Here is a 27,292-nt window from a genome sequence, read left to right on the forward strand (position 1 = left end):
TCCTCTCCTATCAAATGGGAACAGTCAACCTTGCCCTCTGCTCCCCTGGTAGAAGTGGTACCTAAAATGTCATCTACATATGAGGGAGTGTGGGAGAGTGGACACATGACTGATCTCAAGTCTGAGTTCCAGTTCAAGGTCACTTTACCTCTCTGAACCTCAGGCTCTCCATTGGGGATAGTGTTGACACTACCCTAACTCCTACAGCTGATGTGAGGCAAGCATATTGTAGTTTTTAATAAGTATTACTGCTACTATTTCTTCTGGTTAGAGTCAGAACTATTCTCTGAGGCAGGAGAAGGTGGATGAAAGCAGACGAGGGGCTTGTGGGAGGGGATCCATCTCCAACATGTTGACTGACCTCTAGCTGGAAGGGACCTTATAGGCCAACATTTTACAGATGAGGAAACTGAGGCCCAGAGAGGCAAAGTGACTTGCCCAAGTCAATACAGGCAGTAAGTGGCAGGTTCAAATTTGAATCCAAGTCTTTTGACTCCAAATCCATCCCTTTTTCTACTGCTTCCAGGCTTTCCAATTCCCTAATCTGTAAATGAGGGCTCAAATGACTGGTCTCCATGGGCAGGGAAGGTAAAAAAGGCAATCTCAGGGACAAGGTGGGGAAGGGCAGCTGAGGATGGGGGGGCAGAACCAGGAAAGCTCCACTAGACTGCTTGAAGTACCTGCCTATCTACCTCTCCCCAGGCATTCCTCCCTTGGTCACCAGGAAGATTTGGACTCCATTCCCTCTGAACAAGCCTAGAGATCAGTCCAAGGCAAGGGCTTCAGTTGGGATGCTTTCTATTATATACAAGGCTCAGGCAGTTCCACAGATTTAGACAGGGTTTGGGGATGGGAAGTGGGCTGGAGTAGTCCCTGTCACAGTCCAATTATGGGAAGAAAGGCCAGGGAGTGTCTCCAAAAGTGAGAGGACCAGAGGATCTATATTAGTAAAGGACCTTAGAAATAATTTAGTCTAATATACTAATTTTACAAATGGAGTAACTGAGGCTCAAAGAGAGGAAAAGTTTACCCAGTGTGGAACCCTACATATGCAGGTATTTCCAATTTATTTATCAATTTTGCTGATACTCCTCCCTTCTTCCTCTCTTTCTTCTCCTTTCACATTTCTTTCTTTTTTTAATTCTGTTATAGGGGATGGCTCTCTGGCAAAAGGAAGAGGGATAGAGGGGGAAATACAGGGGACACAAAAATAAAAGATATCAATAAAAATATATTTTAAAATTTTACCCAGGTTCCTAAGCTAGTAATTATAATAACAGTAGTAATAATAATAACATCAATTAGAAATGTATACAGTGCTTTTTGAAAAGCACCGTACATAACGCCTCATTTGATCTAGTAAAGCTAAAGAAGAGCAGGGCTGAAATTTGAATCTGGGTTTTCTTGGCAAAGATAGAGGTGTGGTTGTCATTTCCTTCTCCAGTGAATTAAAGCAAACAGAAGTTAAATGACTTGCTTAGGGTTTGAGGCCACATTTGAATTCAGGTCTTCCTGATGCCAGGCCCAGAGTTCTGTCCACTGAGCCAGTAGACAGAATAAAAGTACAATACAACATAGGCAATGCTCTGCAGTCTCTAGGCATCCATCTCTATTTGGGTCTGACCGCTGCTCTGGCCTTCCCCCTAGCCTAGGGAATCCTCTGGGTAGCCCTAGGATGAACAGGGGTACAATTCTCTGTCGGCAATCTTCACCAGTGTAATACTAAACCTTGCCAGGAAGTTCCTCCAGTTGTCCAACCTAGAGTGATTCTGCCAATGACAGTGAGTCAAGGCAAGTTCCTTCTCCAGGTCTTAGATCTGTCTCATCTGTAAAACGAGGGAACTATACTAGATAATAACAACTCAATTTCTGACTTTAAAATTTACTATTTAAAAAAAAAATCCTGTAAGCAAGCATAAGGATTATCTTCTTGATTTTATAGTAGATACTGTGTCTCAGAGGAAATATTTAACCTAGGGTCTTGCTACAGAAAAGTGACAGATCCACGATGGCCTTAAAGGCTCCTAGCTTTCAGTATTCAGACCTATGATCCATACTCCCCCCGGGAGACCTGGGCATTCTTCTACTTGCAGAAGAGACTGGTCACAGCGCTTGAGTAGGGGGAGTGGCCTGGAAATAAGTTTCTACTTTCCTTGGTTTGACCACCACTCTCATAGTCCCTTCCATACCTGGGGCCAGCACTCCGCAATCTCCTCCACTTGGCAGGTGAGTCGTGGGTCTCAGGGGGCTGTGAAGGAGCAGATCGCCTGTTGAGGCGCTTCTTAGGCCGGTGGAGCAGCTGGCACTGTAGACCTCTGGGGCAGCTCCCCTTCCGGGAGAAATCTGGGCATAGGAGCATATGCTTTTTCTTGCACTGTGGAAAAGGACAGCAGAGACTAAGTCAGGGTAATGAGAGAGGAAAAGGGGTGAGGTAAGACAATGCTGAGGAAGCAGGTGGAAGTGGTGGGAGTTAGAGTCCAATGTGTCTGAAGTCCTTATGGACATGGGCTTACTAGCTCTAGACCCTACTCATCCCTTCCATTTGCCAACTCCAAGCATACTACTCAGCAATCAAATACTTCCTCTGGGAGAAGTCTACTCTGATCTTCCTGTAAGGAAGACTTTCTTCCTCAGACTCTACAAAATTCTTTTCAGTGCTTAATGCATTTTTCACATAATATTTAATATTTTTACAGTTTATCTGCGTATCTTAACCCCCTAATGGACCATGAGCTCCACAGGACCAGGGACCATGTGTTACTTAAACTTCACTTCCTCAGTGCCCTTTATACATTAGGCAGGTCCTAGTGAATGTCTGGAATTAACGAATCCCCTCCCTAGACTGTGGGCTCCACAAGGGCAGGGCTATGTAGTACTTTGCACAGCCCTCTTTGCTCAGCACAGGTCTCTACCCATAGCAGCCAGTTGATACATGTGTGTAGAAGGAAAGAATCTCTCTACCAGATAATGTATTCCATGCGGGCAAGTAGTTTTTTCTAAAAGAGCCTTATCTAAGCTTTGTGTCTGTCCCCTTGCCTGGTATGGGGTTCTAGAACCTCAATCAATTATCTGCTGAATGATTGAGCTTCTAAAATCCTCCATTCTTGAGGAACATTAGAGCATTATGGCCCAATGTTATACTGCATTATGGGGAAGACAGGAGGAAAGAGAATTTACTGTGGCCCACAGTGGCCAGCAAAGGCTTTCTGGAGGAGGAGGTGGGGAAAGATGGGTGGGACTTATCAGAAGGAGCGATTTCAATAAAATTCCCTAATATTTGTCCAAGGCTTCTCCTATCCTTCCATCTCCCACCAGAGCACGACAGATTCTAGTCTGTAGCCCTGAGGAAACAGAGTGTGTCCAAGGTCACAAGGTGGTCAGGGCCAAAGAGAGGTGGTAAGAGGGGCAGAATTGTTCAAACTCATGTCCTCTGATTCTAAAGCCAGTGCTCATCCAATCACAATGCCTCTACTGGAATCCAAACCCATATCTCCCTGCTGGTGAGTCTGCCTTCCTCTAGACTCTCTTTACATGAATCCATTCTCCATTCAACCACCTAAGTGTTTTTCTTAAAATGCAAGTTGGACCTGTCACCCTCCTATTCAATTATCTCCAGTGGCTCCCTGTCACCTCCAGAATCAACTACAAAATGCTCTGTTTGGCATTCAAAGCCCTTTATAACCTAGTCCCCTCCAACCTTTCCGGGCTCCTTCCACCTTAGTCCCCACTTTGATCCAGTGATTCTGGCGTCCTGGCTGCCCCATGGACAAGACACCCCAGTTCTCAGCTCCAGGCATTTCTCTCATGCCCCCATGCCTGGAATGCTCTCCTTCCTAACCTCCCCCTATCCCATCTCCTACAGGAAGCTATTCCTGACCCCTCTCCATTGCCTTCCCTCTGCTAATTCTCTCTTATTTATCCCATATATTGCTCGTACATATTAGTTTGCTTGTTCTCTACCCTGTTAGACTGTGAGCTGCTTGAGGACGGGGAGTGTCTCTTGCTGCTTTTTTAATCTCCAATGTTTAGCACAATTCTTGGCACATAGTAGTCACTTAATAAGTCTTTACTGAGTTATGCCAAGTCCATTTCACATTCATATTATATCTATGTGTGTATTACATATATATATACACACACACATACATATATGTATATATGTGTATAAACACACATATTCTACCATATGTATAGTAGAAAATGAAGTGTATTAGGTGTCAAGGATCCTTCTGGGGTCAGGTCTTGGTACTATCTGCCTCTTGCAGGGCTCATCTTCCCCATGCTCTCCAGCAGAAAAGAGTGTTCATGGTGCTGGTAGAGGAAAGATAAAGTACGCAGCAGTGCTAGGGGTGAGAATTGGGCAGGGGAAGGAAGCAAGGGAAAGAGACCTGTGCCTTCTGGCTCAGTGGGCAGAGCTGTCCTTGGCACTTCCATCTGTGTCTGGGGATTCCCAGTTCTGGGGGACTGAAAGGGATGGCACTGGCTGGGCCTGGGGGCTGCCCTGGCTCACACTGTGTCAATCATCAGGCTCTGAAAGGGAAGCTTTCCCAGTTCACTTGTTCACTCCCTCCCTCCCTCCCGCCAGCACAGAACATAGCCAGATATGAGCTGCTAATCCCTCCCATCAGCCCTGGGGATAACTTCACTTTCTCCTGACCCTACTGTTCTTCCCTCACAAGTTTCAATGTCTGGTGAAGAGGTAGGAGGAGGTCCCTTGGTTACTGCCCCTTCTTTGGGCCTCAGATTATTCATTTGCAAAATGAGGTTAGAATAGATGTTTTTAAAAGTCCCTTCCAGTTCTAAACCTTATCTTATGACCTCTGCAGGATTCAGTTTTCTTATCTCTAAAGTAAGAGAATTGGGCTTGATGTTTTCAAGGGGCCTTTCTAGCTCTAAATCCCAGGATTTCAGGGTAGAGCCTGAGAAGACTTTCATGGGGATGTTCCACTAAGCTTTGATTTAATCTGCTTTCCCAGTTGTCCTGGAGGGCCTAGTGACAACAGCCTGGGTCTCTGGACACTTGCAGAAAGGAAAGGAAAAGTACTGGTTCCCAGATTTCTCTTTTCAGTCAGCAGGGAGGCCCAACAGGAGGGGACAGAGAGAGGGAGGGGGGTCAGGTCGGCTGAGGCCTGGGGCAATGCTGGATTGAGTGGCTAGGGTTGAGCCAAGGCCTGGCTCACCCGAAACCATCCACCTGTCATAGGGTAGCTAATTATACCCAGGCTGGGCTCTATGCCAACTGGCAGGTGGCTCCCAAAACAGGAGGAGAAACCATGTCAGCCCAGAAGCCTTAGGCAAAGAAGAAAACAAACCTGGTCTAGTGTTGAGCCAACCCCCTACCCAGCTACTCTGGTCTCCTCAAGGGTGTGCTCTGCTAGGCCTCAGGAGACTACCTGTGTAGCCTGTACAGAGAGGGACCCCTGCTAAAACAAGCACAACAATACCTCTGAAGTTTGTGGAAGGAAAGGGTGGCATCTTTGGTGAACTTTGGGGACAGAGGGCTGGAGCTCAATTAGATTACAGACTATCATAGATGGATGAGTCTTTAGAGGTCATCTAGTCCAATCCCTCCAAGACCCAGGGAGAGTTGATTTGCCCAAGTTGTGAAGATCATAAGCCACAGGGTTGGAATTGGAATCCCAGCCTTTTCCTGCTATGCCACAGGGCTAAAAAGCATAACTTCTTCTGGGTGAAAAGTTAAATCCTATCTTTTTATTGTTACCCCCAATATTATCTGTTGTAAGTCCTCCTACGGTAACCCAGCATAATGTCAGGGGATGACAATGCTTTCGATAGCCTCTCTTCATCTCTGCTAGATGAACTTTTCCTTTGGCTTCAGAACTCCTCTTCTTTGAAGCCTTGCCTGATATCACCAGCTGAAGTTATTTTTTCTTCCTCAAATTTCTTGTCACCCTTTACCTCTTCCCGGTCTCCTCTTTGCACTTGCTGTGCTACCCCTGTTAGACTATAACAGCGCCTTGGTGGCAGGGGAGTACTGCTTTGTCCTCTTTATCTCTAGAGTCTATTACTACACCCCCCTGCACATAAATACCAGGTATTTAATGAATGTCGGTTGAATGAAACTGAACTACTACATGGTGTACTGGAAAGAACACTGGCTAAGAATGAGACCTGAGTTGAAATCCTCTCTTTGCTATTTAGAGCTTAGGAGTCCTTGCCTCTCGATGGGCCTTGGTTTCCTCATCTGTGAAATGAGAATGAACTAGTACTAGTACTATTACTCTAAGGTACTTCTGGCTTTCAAAGTTTAGGATCCCATGGACTGAACTGAGAAGATGCCAAATCTGGCACTGAGATATATTGACAGCACTAGAAGAAAGGGAAGGTGATTAGGAATTAGAGGCAGCTAATTAGGGAATACAGGATGCAAAGCAAGGTGAGGGACAAGAAATTTGGAGACTTTGTGTCTCATGGGCATCAGGAAGATTTAGAAATTAGTGACAAGAGAAAGCCCGGGTCAAGGGCAAGGTCTTCTGGATCTGGCCCAAGCAGAAGCTAGTTCTGGGAATTTGCAATAGTTAGGAAGGTCAATGGCCCAGGACGAGTTCCTTCACACACTCATGCTTAATAAGCCTTTAGACTCCACACCACCATTTCTGGGAGGGCCTCCCTATTTCCTTTCCCAGTGATTGGCCCCTTCCATGTACTTCTAAAGTTTTTAGTGTTTGTACAGTCAGGCCAACAGATGATGTTCTCTCAATTGTTGTCCATGTTTATGTCTGGTCTGTCAGATTAGATTAGGAGCTCTTCCTGTTTTCCACCTAGCATTTACTACTAGGTCTGCCTAGGTACACAGTACATAACTGTGAATGGACTGATTCTAGAGGAGGGGCAGTGGGGACTGGGGCATGGAGGAGGCCTAATTTTTACTGAGGACCCAACAAAAAGGAGTCTTGGAAATGCCAAGGAAAAAGACTTTGTGTTTGTGAGGGACTTGGGGATAGGTATAGCTGGGCTGGTTTATGGGCCTTCACTTCCAGCTCTGTGACTGACCTTGGGTTAGGAAATGACCAAGGAACCATTTTGTCCCACTCAGCCCAGTTTATCAGCTCTCCAGGTTCTGACGTCCAAACCTGCTGGCTCTGGTACACTGGTTATGTTGCCATCCCAATATTAACCTAGAAATCCTCTCCCAGAATACCATCTGTCCTTCTTACAGTGTCACAGTCATGCCACATAGGCAAGAAAACAGCTTTCACCCCTGTGAAATTAAAGAACACTGGTTCCTGGGGTCACAGACAACAGTGCCTCCTACTCCTTCCTCAGGGCTCTTGCATTCCCCATGGCAACTCAGGAAATAGTTCTTTTCTGATACACCCAGGGTTAGTTAATACTTTGATGGATAGGATTTTATAGTTTTACCAAGTCTTTGTCCCTCCATTACAGCAATTTTCATACTTCTAGAGTTCACATTCAGTTTAGATGACAAGTGTATGGGGTTTTACAAAGTCTTTGTCCTTCCATTATAATTACATTCCCATTTCTAAAGTGCTTTAAGATTTACAAAGCACTCTCCACACAACACTCCTATGGGGGTATGTAGTAGAAGTACAATCTACAATTCAATCCTACAAACATCTCTCTCTCTCTTTTTTTGCTTTTTTTTTGGGGGGGGGGAGGTAGGGCAATTGGGGTTAAGTGAGTTGCCCAAGGTCACATGGCTAGTTTTTGTGTTAAGCGGCTGAGGCCAAATTTGAACTCAGGAGCTCCTGACTCCAGGGCTGGCACTCTATTCACTGTGCCACCTAGTCTCCCCTACAAACATCTCTTAAGTACTTATGTGGAGAACAATGTTGGGTATTGGAAAGGATACACAATTTATTAAAAAAAAAAAAAAAACGAAACTAGATTGGAGTGGCTAGGTGGCGCAGTAACAGCGCTGGCCCTGGCATCGGGAGGACCTGGGATTGGTTCCAGCCTCAGATACTTAACACCCACACAAAATAACTGGCCGTGTAATCTTGGGCAAGTTACTTAACCCCAATTACTTTAAAAAAAAAAAAGGGAACTAGAATACAAGACAAGTACATAGGAAAGGGAGCTGTTGGAAAGATTAAAGAACCATTGAACCATTACATTTGAGCCTGAATCCAAATTTGACATGTACTAGCTGGGTAAATCACTTAAATTCTTTGAGATTCAGTTAAGGAAACTGAGGCTCAGAGATGGAAAATGTCCTGCCCAGGACAACACAGCTAATATTTGTTATAGCCAGGATCTGAACCATTCTGCCATACCATGCTGTGTCTCTCAAACATCAAAGCAGCTCTGTGAAGAAGGTAGGACAGTAGTTATTATCCCCATTGGACTAATGGAAAACTTGGGGTCCAAGTGTGGAGTTCAAGGTTCCTACATGGGCACACAATGAATGTTTTTCTTAAGGGTCAGGTGAGGTCAAGAAGTAGGAAAAAGAACTAGGGCATCTACCCCAGTGCTACTCTCTTTTCAACCTAGCAAAATCTCAGCCAATGGTCAGCTGTGACCCTTCTCTCATTCTGATTTGAGCACTTTAAAGAAACATGGAGAATAGTGAATTCCTCATACCTCTAATACCAACAGTTCCTATTTCTTTAAGATGTTAAGTTTAACACTGAACTTCCTCCACAAAAACCTTGTAGTGTAAGTATTATTATTATCATTCCTTTTTCAGACAAGAGAACACTGAGGCTCTACCCAGAACTACAAGACAAAGAACATTTATTAAGTGCTTGCTGTATACGGAGCCTTACCTTAGGGCATAGGGAAGGCACGAAGCTCAGATAAGGCCCCTGCTCTCAAGGAGCTCACAGTCTGGCAGGGAGATAAGCCGAGCAACAATAAAGCTGCTCTGCTGGAGCCAGGGCTGTGACGTGTGGCGCTCTTTCCACTATAACACACTGACCCTAAGGAATGCCGGGTCCAACATTTTTGCCTCCTGCATTGTCCATGTTGGAGCCCAAGCTCACGATCTTGTTCCTCAAATGTGCCCTGCCCCTTCTGCTGTTCACTTATACTGATGGGACCATTCTTCCCCCAGTCACGCATTCTTGAAATCTTGCTGTTTCAAGCCTTCCATGAACACTTCAGACCAACGTGACACTGAGAGTCCTGCTGATCCAACCTCAGAAATGCTTTTTGCATCTCTTCCCCCTCCCCCCTTGCCATCTGCCCTGCCACCACCTGGGTTCTGCCCCTTATCACCTCTGGCCTGTGTGACTGCAACAGCCTGACCAGTCTCTTTGTCTCTGTTATCTCCCACTTCAATCACTGCAAATGCTATTGTGTTAGTCTTCCTTTCCTGCTCCAAAGCTTTCAGTGCTCTGTTATATACCAAATACAATACAAATGCCTCAGTCTGGCTGGCAAGGCTCTGTACAAACCTGACTTCTCATTGTCAGCACCTCAGTGGGTCCAGCCTCTCAGTTCCTCAAGGGTAGGTTCTGTGTTTCCCTCCTCAAGTGACAGGCTCCAGGAAAGCAGGGCCTTTTTCCTACCCCAGGAATTCCCGAGGGAACTATCTATCTCTTCATTGCACTCAGTACTCACTAGGGATGAATGTTTGACTCAACTGCTGCCTCTTTTCCTTAGGGAACAGGAGACAAGGAAGGGGCATAAGAAGAGTCATATAGAGTCCTAAGGGTCAACACCAATTCTGCCACAAGGGCCACAGGTGGGCAGTGTTCTATGAGAGACCAGCATTCCACTTTTGAACTGGAAGGGCTCCTCTCACAGCATATCCCAGACTGAATTCCTGTCAGAGCCTTTTCTTTCCTATCCTCCAACCCCTGCCACAGCCCCTCTAAATGTGAGGTCCTAGAGGAAGCCAATGCATCTCTTCTCAATCAGTACTACCCCAAGACAGGTGGCTGAAGATCACAGGATCACAGTATTTAGAGCAGACCCAGCTGAAACTCAGCAGATATTCTGGAGCCCAAGGCCCAATGTAGTCAGAGGCGCTTAATGCATGTAAACCCGGCCAGTATGGATTTTATTTTATTATTTTTTTTTAAAGAAAGAATTCACTTACTAATCAGTTTGTTGACTGAGGATATCTGCTTCACATTATAGAAGAAACAAATTAAGCAGCTAATATAGCGCCCGGAAAACATCTGTTATACAAAGCCAAAATTAAAGAGAAACAAAATTAAGCTCCCTTTGTGGCTGGTTTTCATACAGCTGCACCGGACTATAAAAGAGCTATCAAAGGAAGTGCCATCCCCATCCATCAGTGAAGTGTGCATGGCGGAGCTCGCCAGACCCAGCCCACCAATGGGAACTGCTTTTGGAGAAGAAAATCCAGAAACTCACAGAAGTTACAGCTCAAACTCAACTCCCAAACTGGTGAGAATGCTTGAGGCTGCACCAATGAGCCAATCACAATGACAAGGCTACTCAAGGATAGCCGCTCTATTACTGAATAATCGGGCAGGCAGATGCTTACCCAGCAAGTTTTGGGAGAGAAACCTATGTGGGCATAATGGGTGCTTAGCTGGTTCCAAGAAAATGTGGTATCAGGTGAAATGATGTAAATAGGGCAGTTAGAGGGACAAGACTATGTTACACACATAAGAAATGCACAATTGTGGGTAGAATATTACAGCTTCATTTGTGACTTTGTGGTAAAGTTAGCTTGAATGCATTAAGAACAACAGTAATAGGAGATTTCCCACTTCTATGGTGCTTTAAGGTTTACAAAGTGCTTTTCTTAACAACTATCACAAAGTATTATTTTCATTTAATGAGGAGACTAAAGCTTAGAGATGTTAAGCAACCTGTTCAAAGTCACACAACTAGTAAGCATTAGACAGAGTAAACACTCAAACCCAGGCCTCCCAAATTCCACACTTTCTGCTGCAAAATGACTTTGTTAGGGGATAAACATATTGGGTGCTGTGCGAGTCAGGAAAGAAAATGGGAGATGCCCAGGCCCATTCTCAATTTTTTGTTTTGATGACTAATAAATCAGGTGCTAATAATAGCCTAATAAATAAGCAACACATCCTCCTAATCCCACCCCTGCCTTACACCAGGAATAGTGGTATTTTTTTTTAGAACATTCCTACCTCAGACCTTACAGGTTACAATTCAGCAATATTTAAAACATACAACAGTAGAATTTCCACCTACAGAGGCAAAATGTGCCTCTTTGTAATATTCCTTTAGTTCTATCTTCTGGAGCTACAAATAGGACTCTCCTTCTCCAGATGTTAGTCCTTTTGATATTTGAATAGTATGATCAAGTCTTACTCTTCCCTCCCCACATTTCTTCTCCAGGTTAAATAAATATTCTTACTTACTTCAAACAATCTTCTAAGACATGATTTTTAAATCCATCACTTAAGTCCTTGTCACTTCTTTTGGACATGTTCCATTCTGTCACTGGGACCATCACTTTGTTCACTCTGCACACTAGGTATCTATTAAAGCAGTCTGTGATTATCTTAGCTTTTTTGGGTATAATGTCACACTGTTAACTCAGATTGAGTTTGCAGTTTAGTTAAACTCCAAAATTTTTTCCACAGTGTACCATAGTATAGAACCTCTTATACCATAATAAATTCCAAATAGCCAAGTAATCTACATATATGACACCATAAAAATTATGAGATGACATCTATATTATGGATATCATATCTTCTACAATTGTGTCTGGGGGAAGAATTCACTGACTACACAAGAGATGGAGCAGATTATAAAAGACTAAACAGAAAATTTTGATTAAACAAAATTTAAAAGTTTATGTATGAATAAAATCAATGTATCTGGAGTAAGAAGAAAAGATATGAACTGGGGAATAAAAACTCCTTTGTCTTAAATATTTCTGATAAAAGACTGAAGTTCAAAATCTATAGGGAACTGACACGATTTAAATCAAGTTAAGACATACCCCAATAGGGAAGTGGTCAACAGATACAAACAGCATCAAAAGTGTTCAAAAGAACTATGGTTTACCCATGCCATGCCTTTCCCATTCTGAACTCATGCAGCTGATTCCTTTATCCAAATTACTGATAAAAATGTTGAATGGAACATACCTGTAGACTGAATCTGGTGAACATTAACACAAACTCTCTCTTGTGTTGGCAACAGATCATATTTTTTGAGTAGTGTTATTCAAACTTTGATGAATATCCAGCCTGTATTTTTCAGTGCTTTTCCAAAAGGATGTGATGATAGCTAAATGCTTTGCTATTATCAAGATGCATATTCCCCTAATTTACTTGGAGTAGTTCATTTCTAAGGTCTCTTTTGATTCTGAAATTCTATGATTATGTGAGATGAAACTGGCTTGGTATGTTTTAGCCTTAGATAAGCTGGCTCTTAGTGATCACCACATTCATTTCTACATGCTCATAAACTGTACATTTAACAAATGACAGAGTTTTGCTAGGAACACCAAAAGAGTTTAACTTCAGGCTGTTTGTTCTGCATAATCTGGCTCTATTTCTTCTTCCTTTCAGAGAGTGTGGGATTGGTCAAAAAATTCATTTTGTGGTTGGCCTGAGCAAAACTACTTCAGGAAGCTAAATCTGCTTTATATCACTGTGTCTGCTATGCAGAGCATCAGGAGTCTACTGGTTCTTTGGGTTTCATCTATCAGGGGTTTTACATTCAGCACCACATCCCCACTATCGTTAGTTCAGGGCAGGTCATTGAAAGCTAAGTGGACACAACTCAAGTCCCTGCCTTCAGTAGAATAGGATGTCCCACAAGTGTGAGTGTCATGACTAAAAAGGTTGTCATAAAGCAGCACAACAGTTCCTGGCTGGGGCCCTGACCTGATCTGCCATTGCTATGCGTCCAGAAGTTATCACATTTCCATTTTTCACCTTGGGAGCTGTGTTCTAGAAGTCTGTTGCTTACTGCTGCTCAGGGTAAGAGTATCCATTAGGGATCTTTAGGGGACACCTGCACTCTTCTATATCCTGTTATCTTCCCTGCCACCAGATGTCTGGAGCAAGGATCTTTACAGCCCCCCACCTGCCCCAGGGCTCATTAGAAAGACTGAGGTTTCATGGTTTCAGCAATAGGGTGGTATGGTGCAGAGAATATTAGACTTGGGGTCAGAAGACCTGGGTTCTAGTTCTACCTTGGGTAAGTCACTCAACTTCTGAACTGCAGCTTCTTTATCTGTGAAATGGGAATGATGATTCTTGCACATTTATGTTACAGAAAGAAAGCTCTTCATAAACCATAATGTATTATAGAAATGGGACCAATTATTAAAAGAAGAGTTAAAAGCTCAGAAATCATATATCAAGCTAAATCACAATGCTAAAGAAATTATCTGTCCAGTGATGAATGGTTCTTATGTTTCATAAGTCAGTCAATCAATAAATATTTATTAAGCACCTACTATATACCAGGCACTGTGCTAAGGGATTGCTAACCAAAGAGGCAAAAGTCTCTGTTCTTGAGGAATTCACAATCTAACTGGGAGGACAACATACAAAAACTATTTTTCCAAAAATCTATATATAGGATGAATAAGAAATAATAAACAGAGGGAAGGCACTAGAATTGAGAGAATTGGAAAAGCTTCATAGAGAAGGTGGGATTTAAACTGGGAGCTGAAGGCATCTAGGGAAGCTAGGATTCAGAGATGAGGAGGGAGATCATTCTGTATAGCTGGATGAAGTGCTGGGCCTGTAGTCAGGAAGACCTGAAGATCTCAGACACATACTAGCTATGTATCTCTGGGCAAGTCACTTAATTTCTGTTTGTCTCTGTTTCCTCTTCTGTAAAATGGGGATAATAATAGCACCTACCTACTAGCATTGTTGTAAAGATCAAAGAGATAAGATAAAGCACTTAGCATAGTGCCTGGCACACAGTAAATGCTATATAAATGTTAGCTATTATCAACTATTTATTAGTAAGCTAAGCGGGTAGCAGTTTCAGAGGAGAGAAAGGGGCACATTCAAGATATGTTATGAAGGTAAAATCAAGAGGACTTGGCCACAGATTAGATATGGGGGTGGGGAGAGATATAGTGAAGAACTGAGGATGACAGTCAGATTGTGAGCCTGGGAGACTAGGAAGATGGCCCTTAACAGTAACAGGGAAGTTTGGAAGGGAAGGTTTCGGAGAAAAGAGTTCAGGTTTTGATGTGTTGAGTCTATGGGACTTGAGTCTGAGATGTCTAACGGGCAGCTGGAGATATGAAACTGGAGACAGGAGAGAAGTTAGGACTGGACAAATAGATATGAGAATCTTCAGTATGGAGATGACAATTGAATCGGTGAGAGGTCACAGATTGATTTTAGTCTAGCTAGTTTTCTTGGGTCATCTTATGTGGCCTCAGGGTATGAAGCCAGTTCTAATTCCTGATGTCAGAGCGGCCTAATGGGTGACTGCTTCCTCTTGGCTCCCTTATTTTCTGTTACCAGGGCTCCACAGAACTTCAAGGTTCTATTGGTTCTTTAGGTTTAGTCCACTGGTGGTTTATAATTAACATCCCATCCTCATACCTGATATTTCAGTGGGCTTGATGCTCTGCTCCCTTGCATCTGACATTGCTACATTTATGACTATATAATCCAACCTTCATAGATTAACTTCGTGACCAACTGGACCCTCAAGAGTCCATGGGCACCCTGTTTATTCACTAGTAGCATAAGGAAAGCAAAGCATGGGTCTTGCCTATCAACAGCCAAAAGAATAAGAAGAGACCGATTATTTCCTGCCTGAAATATCACCACCATCAATACCCTTTCTCATTTATGAACCATACTTATCAATCCCCTAAACTTGGGTTTTCCTTGGATCAGGCTGGGGGTTCTGTGCAAGCAAATATGGATAGCCAGCCCTGTGGATATTATAAGATATGAACATAGCAAGCACAGGAATTTCTGCATGTTAGCAATTGGCTTTGCTGAGGAAGTGAAAGATGGCCCTCAACTGTTAGTACTTTTCTCCTCACCTCTGTCTGGCCCAACTCAGTACTGAATTCTAATCTCCAGCTGGCCTCTTCACAATGTCTTGGGATTTATGTATGGATAACCTACATTCTGGAGGTCTATGACAAATTCTAGGTGCCTGGCTCTGCTCCCCACTGCAGAAAGGACCCCAGAGAGCAGGTAAGAAAAGAAAGAAGAAGGGGAAACTACGGCAGGCTACCTCTCAAAAAGGCTTAATGAATAAGTGACAATGCCTGAGGCAGGGGACACAGAGCTACAAGAAAGCCTTGATGCATTAGAGTCAAAAAGATACCTCACCCCAAAGTAGGAGTTTCTGAGGGCCAACTATGATGGTTGTTTCCCATCCTCTCTTCCTCATCTGTACTGGTCTCTCCATCATTGCCCAAGGGGATTTTTCTAATAGCTTCCTAATCAATCTGCCTGTTTCCAGTTTTACCCCTTCTACTCATCCTATATATAATGCCACATTCTGAAAGTCCAGACAGTATAGCATAATGGAAACAGCACTGTCTTTGTAGTCAGGAGACCTAGGTCAGAATTTGAGCTCTAGAAGCACAACCACAGATAAGAGACAGAGCCTGTTTTCTCCTCTTTAAATAGGAATAGTAGTACTCTTACTGTCTATGTAATGGGGATATCATGAGGAAAGGGCTTTGTAAACCTTAAAATGCTAGAGAAATGGAATTTATTATTATCATGCCTCTCTTCTACTAAAAAAACTTTTTTATGGCTTCTCAATGCCTATATAACTTCCAAAGTCCACTGCCTACTCTAATTCCTTCATGTTTTTACTGGGGAAAACTAAGGTTTATACAGGGATGCGAGATACTATTAGTATTATCTTGGGGAAAAGAAACTCTGGTAGTCACAGTTCAACATCATTCCATTCACAAATTTCCAGTCATGTTCTCAAGTATGTGTGTAGAGAGGCCCAGAAGGGGGATAACTGGTCATGGCTAATTAATGGGGGTGGCCTATAATCCAATCTGAGAAAGTAGGAAAGGGGGGATGAAGGGAAACGGAAGAGGTGAGAGGAGTAAAGGTGAGAACTGTGGGAGGGAATTAGATTTGTTCTATTTAGATTCAAAAAGCAATGGATGAAAGTTACAGCAAAACCGTTTTTATTCCACCAGGAGCAACTTTCTAACATGAGAGCTGTCTAAAAGCATAATGGGGAGGATATGGAGAGTGGTGAATGCCCCATCATAGGGAGTGTTCAAGGGGAGGTTGGATGACCAACTGTCAGGGATATTAAAGATGGCATTCTCTAAAAGTTTAAGAGAAACAAGGGAAGAGAAGGTAATTAAGATTTAAGTGTTGTATGTTTACCAAGAAATTGACATGTAGACCATCAAATGGACCTGGAAATTTGGATAGTTTATCTGAAGGTGGGAAAAGAATTGTAAAAATATAAAAACATGTAATATATAAAATTATTTTTGTAATAAAACTCCTTTGAGGATTATAGGATCTAGAACTAGAAAGTACCTTAGAAATACTTTTTCCCAATCCTCTCATTTTACAGAGAAGAAAGGAAATCAGAACCAGAAAGAGGAATGACTTGCATAAGGTCCCTGAGTAAGCAGCAAAACAAGAATTTGAAACCAGGTCCTCTAACTCCAAATCTAGTGTTGCCTCTGTCATATGCTAATTTTTCAAGGGAAGTGAGCAGAGTTTTGAAGGAAAGAACTTGGCTGCACCATTCTGTTTGGAATCTGAGTACACAGGGTTGTTAAAGCATTCTGAGAAGCAGAATGTCCCATGCAAACAGCAGATTTTAAGAATAAAAATGTCAAGATCCAAGTCTAAAGTAGTACTTTACACCAAAGGTGTCAAACACATAACCCACAACAATCCTAAGTTCAGCTTGAACTAGGTTAAAAGTAGTTCTTATCTGATAGTAATACATTGATATATTAATAATCATATTAATTTATATTTTAATACATATATATATTTTTGGAAGGGGGAGGGCAGGGCAATTGGGGCTAAGTGACTTGCCCAAGGTCACACGGCTAGTAAGTGTTAAGTGTCTGAGGCCAGACTTGAACTCAGGTCCTCTTGACTCCAGGGCCAGTGCTCTATTCACTTTACCACCTAGCTGCCCCTAATATATTTTAATATATAAATATGCGATATATCAAAATATATAAAAACATATGGTTTTCTAAGTCAAGTGGACTGCAGGGATCCTTATGTATGGTTTAGTGGCCCCATTTCCATTTGAGATTGACACCACTACTTTAAATTATGCAAGATACTTCCTTCTAAATGTCCAAAAACCAGATTTTTCTTGTCCTCTCTCTTTTTTAACCAGAGATTTTTTTTTAAAAGCAATTGGGGTTAAGTAACTTGCTCAAGGTTACATGGCCAGTTATTTTGTGTGGGTGCTAAGTATCTGAGGCTGGAACCGATGCGGGGTCTCCCAGCTCCAGGGCCGGCACTCTTACTCACTGCACCACCTGGCCGCCCCTAACCAGAGATTTTTAAAAATCAGGTAACAGGCTCTCAGTTTCTCTTTGCTCTTAGGGCCCTAATTTTATGCTCAACATGTAGCCATTGGTCATTCTCCTTTCTTTCTTAAGGAATAAATTACTTGGCCCATTGTTTTCCTTTGTACTCCAACTTCTGCCATTTGATTTCAGCTTACATTTTGATCCCCTCAAATAACCTTGTTTCCCAAATCATGTCAGTCCTGTGATCAGCACTTTTATTCTACCTGGACATACAGGGATTTCATCATTATCCATAAATGTTTAACGAGCGTGAGCCAAAACTCTGAAATTCCTCTGTCTGACCACGCTTTCCTTATCCTTTGATCTCTTCCTGGGTATTCCCTTTCCTAAACCTATCTTTTATTCTCATGGAATCTCCAGTCCTCCTAGCTCTTCCTGACCACCCAGGGATCATCTAAGGTCTATCTTTGCTTTTTATTCTCCTCAAAATTTCATGCTATCATTAAACTATTCAACTTTACATTATGTTCTGTCCTTGGATCATTTTCTTCTTTGTCCTACTGATGCTCACTGGTCTCACTGTTCCTCAAACAACAAACTCCATCTCCCAGCTCCAGACATTTTCAGTGGTTGTGCTCCATGCATGGAACTCTCTCTCCCTAATCTCTATCCCTGGCTTCCTTCAAATCCCAGCTAAAATCCCACCTACTACAAGAAACCTTTTCTGCCCCCTCTTAATTCTAGTGCTTTCCCTTTGATTATTTCCAATTTATCCTGCATCTATCTTGAATGTCCATAGTAGTTTGCATGTTGGCTCCCTCATTATTTTAAGCTCCTTGAGAGCAGGGACTGTTTTTTAAAATGTTTGTTTTTTGCTTTCTTGGAGGGGGAAGGTAGGGCAGTTGGGGTTAAGTGACTTGCCCAAGGTCACATGGCTAGTTTGCAGGGACTGTTTTTGCTGTTACTTATATCTCTAGTACTGAGTATAGTGCCCAAACATAGTAGATGCTTAATAAAGGCGTTGACTGACAAAAATCACAGAATCTGAGAGTTTGAAGGGACCTCTTCAACGATTTAACGCAACCCACACATAAAAGGAATCCATCTCTACTTTAAGAAACACAACAAGTGACCATTCAGTTTCTGCCTGAAGACCTCCAACAAGGGGGACCCTATCACTTCTTCTTCCCCCCGCCCCTACTCATAAAACGCACTAAAAGGCATTTAAAGCCCTTTACAACCTGATCCCTTCTGACTTTTTCAGTTTTCTTACACTTTGCTCTTCTCCAGCTACAATGGCTTACTTGTTGCTCCTAGTATATTACTCTATAACATCTACCATTTCATCACTCTCTCCTTAACCTGTGCCTCCTGTCTTCTTTTAAGATTTAGCTCAAATCCCCCTTCTGTGTGAAGGAGTTCCTGGTCCTGCTCACTGTTAGTGTCTTCCAAGATTTTCATACATTTGCACTGTATATAGCTTGTATGTATATACTTATTTGTAAGTTTTCTACCCCATTAGACTGGTAGCTCCTGGAGGGAAAACGATCATATTTTCCCCCTTCTTTGTATTTTTAGTGATTAGCATAGTACCCGGCACATAGTAAATGATTAAGAAATACCTATTCACTAACTTTTGAGGCAGCCCGTTACCACTCTAAATCTTTGTTTTCAAAATGTTTAATGAAATGTTTTGATGAAAGTATCAGGCCAGAGAACTACAAAGTTCATCGAGATGGATATTTCTGGACATATAGCCAAGCATAGTCAGTTATTCCCTCCCTAAGATGCTGTTTTGCCCAGTCCAAACACAGCTCACATCAAATAGCTTAATTTGTCTATGGACAAGGCAAGCACAGCCTTGACAGATTTTCTTATATAGCAAAGCAGCTATAGTACCTGTCTTTCCCCTTTGGGTATTCTCTCTTAAATCACAGGCAGGCAGGGAAGAGAAATGCTTCTGAGAAGCTTCACTTTTCTAAAGCTTTAGGTGGCACTAAAGGGCACTAGTGGAAACTCCAGACTGGATTCAGCTAATCAACTCTGACATTGTTAAATCCTTATGTCAGCAGATTGTTCTTGCTGATGGTTTCTTAAAAACATGTAAACATAATTTTTCTGACTCCATGCTGTTTTAATACATTAACACGTTTTCCTTCTTCAGTCTCAGCCTCCCATCTTCTATACCTCCTATAACCTATATTTTTCTTTTTTAATTCAATTTTTCTCCATTCTGAATTCTTTCCCTCCCATTTCCCCCTCCTCCACCCACCGAGAAAGCAAGCAAAACAAAACCCCTTACAAATATGTGCAATCAAACAAAACAATCTCGGCATTAGCCAAAATTGCTTCAATGAGTAGTGAGTGTTTTACTTCTCTCTCTGGAGGTGAGATGTTTCATCATGAGTCCTCCAGAACTGTGCTTGGTTCCACTGTGTTGATCAGAGTTCTAAGTCTTTCAAAGTTGTTACTGTATAAATTGTCCTCCTGATTCTCCTCACTTTACTCTGTATCAGTTCATATAAGTCTTCCTGGGTTTTTCTAAAAGCACACACTTTGTCATTTCTTACTCTGACTCTAACCCTAAATTCCATCATCTACATAAATACCATAACTTGTTCAGTTATTCCCCAATTGATGCCCCACCTCCAGTTTCCAATTCTTTATTACCACATAAAGAGCTGCTATAAATATTTTGTACATAGGGGTCCTTTTCCTCTGTCTTTAATCTCTTTGGGGTATAGACCTAGTAGTAGTATGGCTGGGCCAAAGGGTACGTGCTGCTTAGAGCTGTTTGAGTTATAGTTCCAAATTGCTTTCCAGAATGGGTGGACCAATTCACAGCTCTACCAATACATAACCCCTCTGGCATTTCTAATTTTTCTTTAAAAAAAAAATCAATTCTGTCAATATGATGGTTCTGAGGTGGTATCTCTGAATTGTTTTAATGTGCATCTCCCTAATTATTAGTGATTTCAATCAATCAACATTTATTAAGTGCCTACTATGTGCAAGGCATTGTGCTAAGCACCAGGGACATAAAAGGTAGCTATACCTATAACTGTTGGGAAGTTTTTCTTGTTATCAAGCCCATTTGCCACTTCTACCCATTGCTCTTGAGATTATCCTTTGGGGTCAAACTGAAGAAGTCAAATCCTTCCTCCACAACCCTTTAAATATTTTAACACAGCTATAATATTAGATTTAATCCAGTGCTCTAGTCTGTCCATATTCTTCTGGATCCAGACTTGGTCATCCACTGTGTTAGCTATCCCCTAAGTTTTGTGTTACCTGCAAAAATGATGGGCATACTCATTGACAAAAATGTTAAACAGCACAGGGCCCAGCGCACAGATCCTTAGGGTCTTCTGCTGAAGACCTCCTGCCATAGTGACACTGAAATGAATAAAAACTCTTTGAGTCTAGTCAGTCAACCAACCAGTTCTGAATCCATCTGATTGTATTATCATTTAATCTATATCTTCTCCACAAGAATAGCACGAGGTACTACATTAAAATCTTTTCTAAAAACCTAGTTAAATTATTTTATTAAATATATTTATTAAATATAAATTAAATTAATGCATTACTTCACCTAAAAAGACAATGAAGTTAGTTAGGCACGACCTACTCTCTGTGAAGCCAAGCTGGCTCTTCGTAATCACTGCTTCCCTTTCTGGATGTTCACCAATCATTTCTTTAGTGTCTAGAACATGATAGGTGCTTAATAAATGCTCGCTGATTTAATCTGCTCTAGAATTTTCCAAGGAATAGAAGCCAACCTTACTGTCTTACATAATAATAAATAAATATTATTCCCTTTTATACTCACAACAAACATTAGCAAGGTGCTATTATTATCTCCATTTTACAGATGAGGAAACTGAGGCAAATAAAGAATAAATGACTTGCTCATGGTCACACTGCCAGTAAATGTCTGAGAATTTGAACTCATTTTTTCTTGACTGTAAATTCAGTGCATGACCTAGATAGACTGCACACTGTTTTGTCCTTTTTTGAAAATTTGACCAGCACTTGTCCTTCTCCAATTTTGTGATACCTCTCCCATTTTCCAAGGTCTTTCAAATATTAGTGATAATGGCCCAGCAAATGCATATGCCAGTTCATTCTGTACTACAGGTTATCTGGGCCAGGTGACTTGAATTCATCAAAGGTAGTAAGATGCTCTCCTTCTATGTCCTTATTGACCTTCGGTCATTTCCAGTGTAAGGTCATTCTCCTTGGCAGAGAAAACAGAAACAAAGTAAGCACTGAGTAGCTTCGCCTTCTCTCTGTTGTCAGTGACCATTATCTCACCTACCCCAAGCCCTTTCCCACCTCTGAGCCTCCTTCTCCTCCTAATAGAGCTAAAAATTCTGGCTTCCCTCAAAAGCCTTAGTTCATTCTGAACATTATCATTCCTGGTAGTTTTTATAGGAGCATGCCATGCCCTTATGTTACCTGTCAGAGGTCTTAAAAGCTTAAACAGGTGAATAAGAAGAGGCAATGTTCAGTTTCCTTATCTGTAAAGTGAGGGGGTTGAAATGGTCTCTAAGGTCCCTTAATCATTCCCATTAAATCTTATGACTGTGCAGGCTCTAGATAAGGGAAATAAAAAGCTTTTATTTTATTTTTAATGTTGATGTATTTATCATGATAATTTTGTTTGACTATTTATCGGGTATATCTTCACACAGAACATGCTGACCTTGTGTCCCTCATCAGGTCCATAACATTAGGCTCAGCAGGGCTATTTTTCTTTTTCTTCTGCTTTCCTGGCAAACCTCAGATCATTCGGAATGTCAGCTTTTCTGACACTATTTTTACAAGATCATGAGTTAAGTTTATATTCATTCTTTGTTACTTGGTCTTGATTTTGTCTTCTTTTAAAAATCTAAGTTAGTTGGTCCATATCACTAGTACTGGTATATACATCTGGCTTTTCAGACAACTTTCATTTTTCCCCTCATTAGGATTGTTTTTCTTTTTCTACAGGTTTCGTTCTTGAGCTTCTCTTCTCCCTCCTGTTCATGTTTCTAAACACCAACAATGGCTTCTCCTGCCTTCTCTGATCCTACCAGTGTTCTGCTAGAGGAAGTCACACAATTGTGTCACCCAGTCACTGGGTCCTGTTATATGACAAGCCATTTTACTCTTTCTTGATTAGACTCCCTGCAGCCCTGCTCAATACATGGCTCAAACCTTCTTGTCTCTCCTCAGGCCACTCTTACCATGTTCTCACTCTCAAGAGAGGATCTCACTTCAGACTTGAAATCTCCTCTCTCTTTCTTTGCTGTAGGACTTGCAGGAAAAGATGCTGTTCTCCTTGTTAAGGCCAAAACTTCTACTTGTGCCCCTGGATCTAAATCCATTCCTCCACTGCCTCCTTCTCTGCTACCTAAATATGTTCAGAGCTTCTCAGCCTTAAAAAAACTTCATTTTGTCCTCTCATTCCCTCAAGCTATCATCTTACAATTTCTCCTCCTTTTCACAAACTCCTAAAAAACGTCATATATATTTGTTACTTCAATTTTCTCATATCACACTCAATCCTCAACTCCTTGCAGTTTGGCTTCTGACTCTCCTCTCTCCCAAATACTCTCTTTGTGATTATCAACAATCTCTAAATTAAAAAACAAAACAGTCTTTTCTCAGTCTTCACCCTCCTTAACCTCTTTATAACTTTTGACACTGTTGACCATACTCTCCCTCCTGTACACAGGCTTCTCTCTGAGCTATATGACACGGCTCTCTTCTGGTTCTTAATTGTCTGAGCACACTTTCTTGGTTTCCTTCACTGCTTTCTGTCCCACCTTCTCTTGGTGAATAAACTCCAGGACTCTGTACCAGTTACTCTTCTTCCTATGGACTCTTTCAGTGATCTCATCAGTTCTCATGGGTTCAATTATCATCTCTGTGGATGGCTCCCAAAACTATGTATACTGTTTCCATCTTTTCTCAATTCCAACCCTGCATCTCTGATTGATTGATGGACATTCAGATGGACATCCTATAAGTATCTCAAACTCAACATGTCCAAAATGGAATGTACTGTGTTTTCCTCTAAACTTACTCTTTTTCCTAACTTCTTTATTTCTGTCACAGGCCCAACCATTCTCTAGTCAACCAGGTTCCCAAAACAGAAGTCATCTCCAACTCTATCTACTCTCTTCCTCAGTCTCCATATCTAATCAGTTATTATGTCCATTCTACCTCCACAACATCTCTCACACAATAGCTTCTTAAATGGTCTTCCTATCTCTATCATCTTCCCTATGTAATCTATTCCCCATCCAGTTATCAGATTTAGAGTCCTAAAATATAGGTCCGTTCATGTCATTTCTCTGCTCAAGTAGCTTTATGTGGCTCTCTGGCAAATTGTTCAGCCACTCTGTGACTCACTTTCCTCACCCAAAAAAGGAGATGGACTCAACAGCATCTAAAGTAACTTAGAATTTCAAATCTATGATCCTCTTGCCTCTAGGAGAAGATGCAAACATATCTGACATCTAAAGAACTTAAACAGACTTCATGGAGTCCCCATGTTCCAGGCAGTCGTTCTACTTGGTGCTTCCCCAAGCCTGATACTCCACATATCTCCTTCCTACCATGCTTTTCTTTCCCCACTTCTGCTTCTTGAGATCCCTCATTCCCTCCAAGAATCAGCTCATATGTCCCCTCCTACTGGAGGCTTTTCCCACTTCTCACAGTGGCCAGTGCCTCTCCTCTCCAATGACTTTGTATTTACTTATCTATATACGTGTTATTTACTACTAGTAGAATGCATGCTCCTTGACAGTTGGGACTGGTTTTTGTCTTTGTAACCACAGTGTTGAAGAAAACAGTTTCTGGCATGTAAAAGGTTATTTAATAAATGCTTATTCAATTGACATTACATTTTTCATGGGCTGTGCTGTTATTAGACCACCCATTAAAAGAAAAGAGAGACCAGGGGTTATCCTCTGAGAGGGGAAGGTACTTGCCCAAGGTTATAGAGCTAATCAGTAGTGCAGCTAGTACTACAACCCAGGTCTTATTACTTCCTTTTAAGCTAATTAACTAATTCTTTCCCTCTTTTTTCTCTCAGTTAAGTAAAATTTTCCTTCCTTTACTCTCTTTCAATTTTCTGTTAGTTTTAAAATTTCATTTTCTGTAGTTTTCTAAAAAAACATTTCTTTCTATTTAATTATTTCCCTCCCCCTTTTCTAGGCTTTTATTTTTTGATTCATGCCCTTTATTTATTCCTTCATTAGTCTCTGTATTGTGCATGGAATTAAAGCTTCTAATGCACCTATTCTGAATTTCCTCTTCTAAACAGTTTATATGTTACCACTTTGTAGATTTGTCCTCTGGTACCCCACCACTCATTTCTGTCATAACTCGCTCTTAGAAATACCATTTTCTAAAAGAAGCTAGAGGACAGAAGTATTGTCGCTTGGTGGGAATTTTCTTATGTCCCTGACTGGGCAGTTTATTACTTTCCTTTTCTCCTCCCCATGATCCTTATTTCCCAAAGTCATGAAATTTCTCTGGCTCCATAACCTCTTATTCTTCTGGGTATCAGTCATCCCTAGGTAGCAGCTCTGATTCCTCTTCTCCTGAAACGGGGTGCTGTTCATAGAGACATGTATTCCCTCAGAGGCAGGTTTTTTTGAGCACTAAAACTCTGCAGACTCTACCCATTGTAAGGTCCCCATCTCCAATTTGAGAATATCTTTCTCCCCCTATGGGAGTGTTTCCCACTCATCTTCTGTTTCTAAATCAACTTTGCTTTTTCACTGTACTAAACTATTTCCTTAAACAAGAACTAAAGGGAAGGGATTAGAGTGATAGATTTTAACTTTTAAGAAGAAAAAACTTCTCAACAATCTGAACCATCCAAAAGTAGGGTAGGCTGAGTCTGTAAATTGTGGAAGATTCCCTTTATTAGAGGTCTTGAGGCAGAGACTGAACTGACACACTTGTGGAGGGAATTCCTGTTTTGATACAGATTAAAGATTGGATAACTTTCAAGGTCCTTTTCAATTCTGGAATTCCAAGAAGGAGGGGATGGAAAAGTGACGAGAATTTAGGTGCAGTCTGTTTATAAGAAAACTTACATGAAGTCAATTTAATGTTCCTGGAATTGTTCTCTTGTTTGATGATGGGAAAATAATTGTGAATATGCAAATTTGTATATTATGCAAATTCATGGATTTTGAGCTGGAAGGGACCTTGAATAATAATCTAAAGACTGTCATGGAGAAGAAGAATTAGACTTATGCTTGACCTCAAAGAACAGAATTAGGATCAGTTGGGAGGGGTGGCAGTAGGGTGACTTACGGGGAGAGAGATATCAAGTCCAAATAAGGAAGAATTTCCTAAAAATTCTAGCTATCCAAAAGTAAAATAGTCTAGTTTAGGGAAAGAATGCATTCCCCATCATTAGAGATAAGCAACCAAAGGGGGGAATGTTGTAGAAGGGGATTACTCTTTTGGCCTCCTACTTTAGCTCAGAGCATCCCACATAACCCAGTAGGTACTAATCCAAAGGCCTGATGATTTATTTTGATCTGACAGAATAAAGGCTAGGTGGGATGGTGGGCCACAGGAGATGAAAGTAGGTACAAGGATAAAGAATAATTCTGTGACAGGATTCCCTAATGGCTTAGTCCCTCAAAAGAGCTGCATTCTGCAGTAGCATATGTTCTGATGGAAGAAGGAGCTGGGCTGATGACAAAGGAATGAACCCATGACTTCTCTTGGGGGGATCCTCACTCTCCCAATAAGGCTACTCTTCCCTGAGATCATAAGGGGAGGGGGAACCAATGGCTGCTGCTCCAAGTAACTACTCCCTCAGATACCAAGGAAACCATCTCTAACAGGGCATAGAAAATAGAATGTCAGGACCTTCTAGTTCTCCTTTGATTTGATATTTGGTTTCTTTTGGGCCCTGGCAGTTTTTTGAATGAAGCTCCTTGAAGACAGCAACTGTTCTTCCGTTGTCTTCATCTCTGTAGTGCATAGCACAATGTCTTACACATAATGATAATAATAGCATTTATATATACACTGTGTATGTATACACTGTATCACATATCTGTGTGTGTATATATATATGTATATATAAAACTGATATATTTATATATATAACTAGGTTTTGCAAAGTGCTTTGCAATTTTTTTTTTTCATTTTATCTGTGCAAAATCACTGGGAGGTACATGTTATTAATACCCCCACTTTACAGATGAGGAAATTGAGAAAGATAGAGGTTACGTGATTTGCCAAGGGTTACAAACCTGAAGTGACTAAGGGCAGATCTGAATTCAGCTCTTCTTGACTTGAGGCCCACTGTTTATCCACTGAGCTATTTTGCTGGCTCACAGTAGATACTCAGGTACTTAAAGTTTGTGGAATTGAACCAATCTCTTCTAACATATTACTCCCATGTCTCTTTCAGTCCACATAGTACTGAAAAATAACAATGGATTTACCTTTAGCTTCTCTGACTAGGCACACTGAGGGGAGAAGGACCTGGCTACAACAGGGTAAGCAGGGAAGGTGAAGATGAAGTTAGGGTTGTGCCTGTTATCCACTAGGTCTCAGCCCACATGAAGAGGTAGCTTTTACTTGACAGTCTGGGAAACCTACGAAACATGGTATTCAATCAGTACCTATTATTTATTATGATGTGTAAAGTGAAACAGAACCAAAGATAAAAATGAAACAGGGCAAATAACTGGCAAAGGGGCCCTAGGATTTAGATTTAGAGCTGACCACAGAAGTCATCTAACCCAAGTTCCTCATTTTACAGGAGAAGAAACTGGGGCCTAGAAGTGATCTGCATTTGCTAGTGCCTTCTCTGTGCTAGGTACTGGGGAGACAAAGACAAGATGAAACAGTCTCCACCCTCTAGGAATTTATAATCAATATGGG

At 41.5% G+C, this 27,292-nt stretch overlaps 1 protein-coding gene across 2 annotated transcripts in view; it reads right to left on the reverse strand.

Moving 5' to 3' along the window:
- Positions 1-27,292, reverse strand: part of ZC3H3 (zinc finger CCCH-type containing 3) — a 508,339-nt gene that overhangs the window by 33,384 nt on the left and 447,663 nt on the right. For both annotated transcript variants that reach the window (XM_069096901.1, XM_069096902.1), the window contains exon 10: positions 2,190-2,374. In XM_069096901.1, coding sequence (XP_068953002.1) covers positions 2,190-2,374 — 185 coding nt within the window. The remainder of the gene's footprint in view (positions 1-2,189; positions 2,375-27,292) is intronic.

Source organism: Petaurus breviceps, unplaced genomic scaffold (assembly GCF_028583685.1).
Source record: "Petaurus breviceps papuanus isolate PSGF00001 unplaced genomic scaffold, PetGlider_PUasm1.0 339, whole genome shotgun sequence".
Taxonomy (NCBI): domain Eukaryota; kingdom Metazoa; phylum Chordata; class Mammalia; order Diprotodontia; family Petauridae; genus Petaurus; species Petaurus breviceps.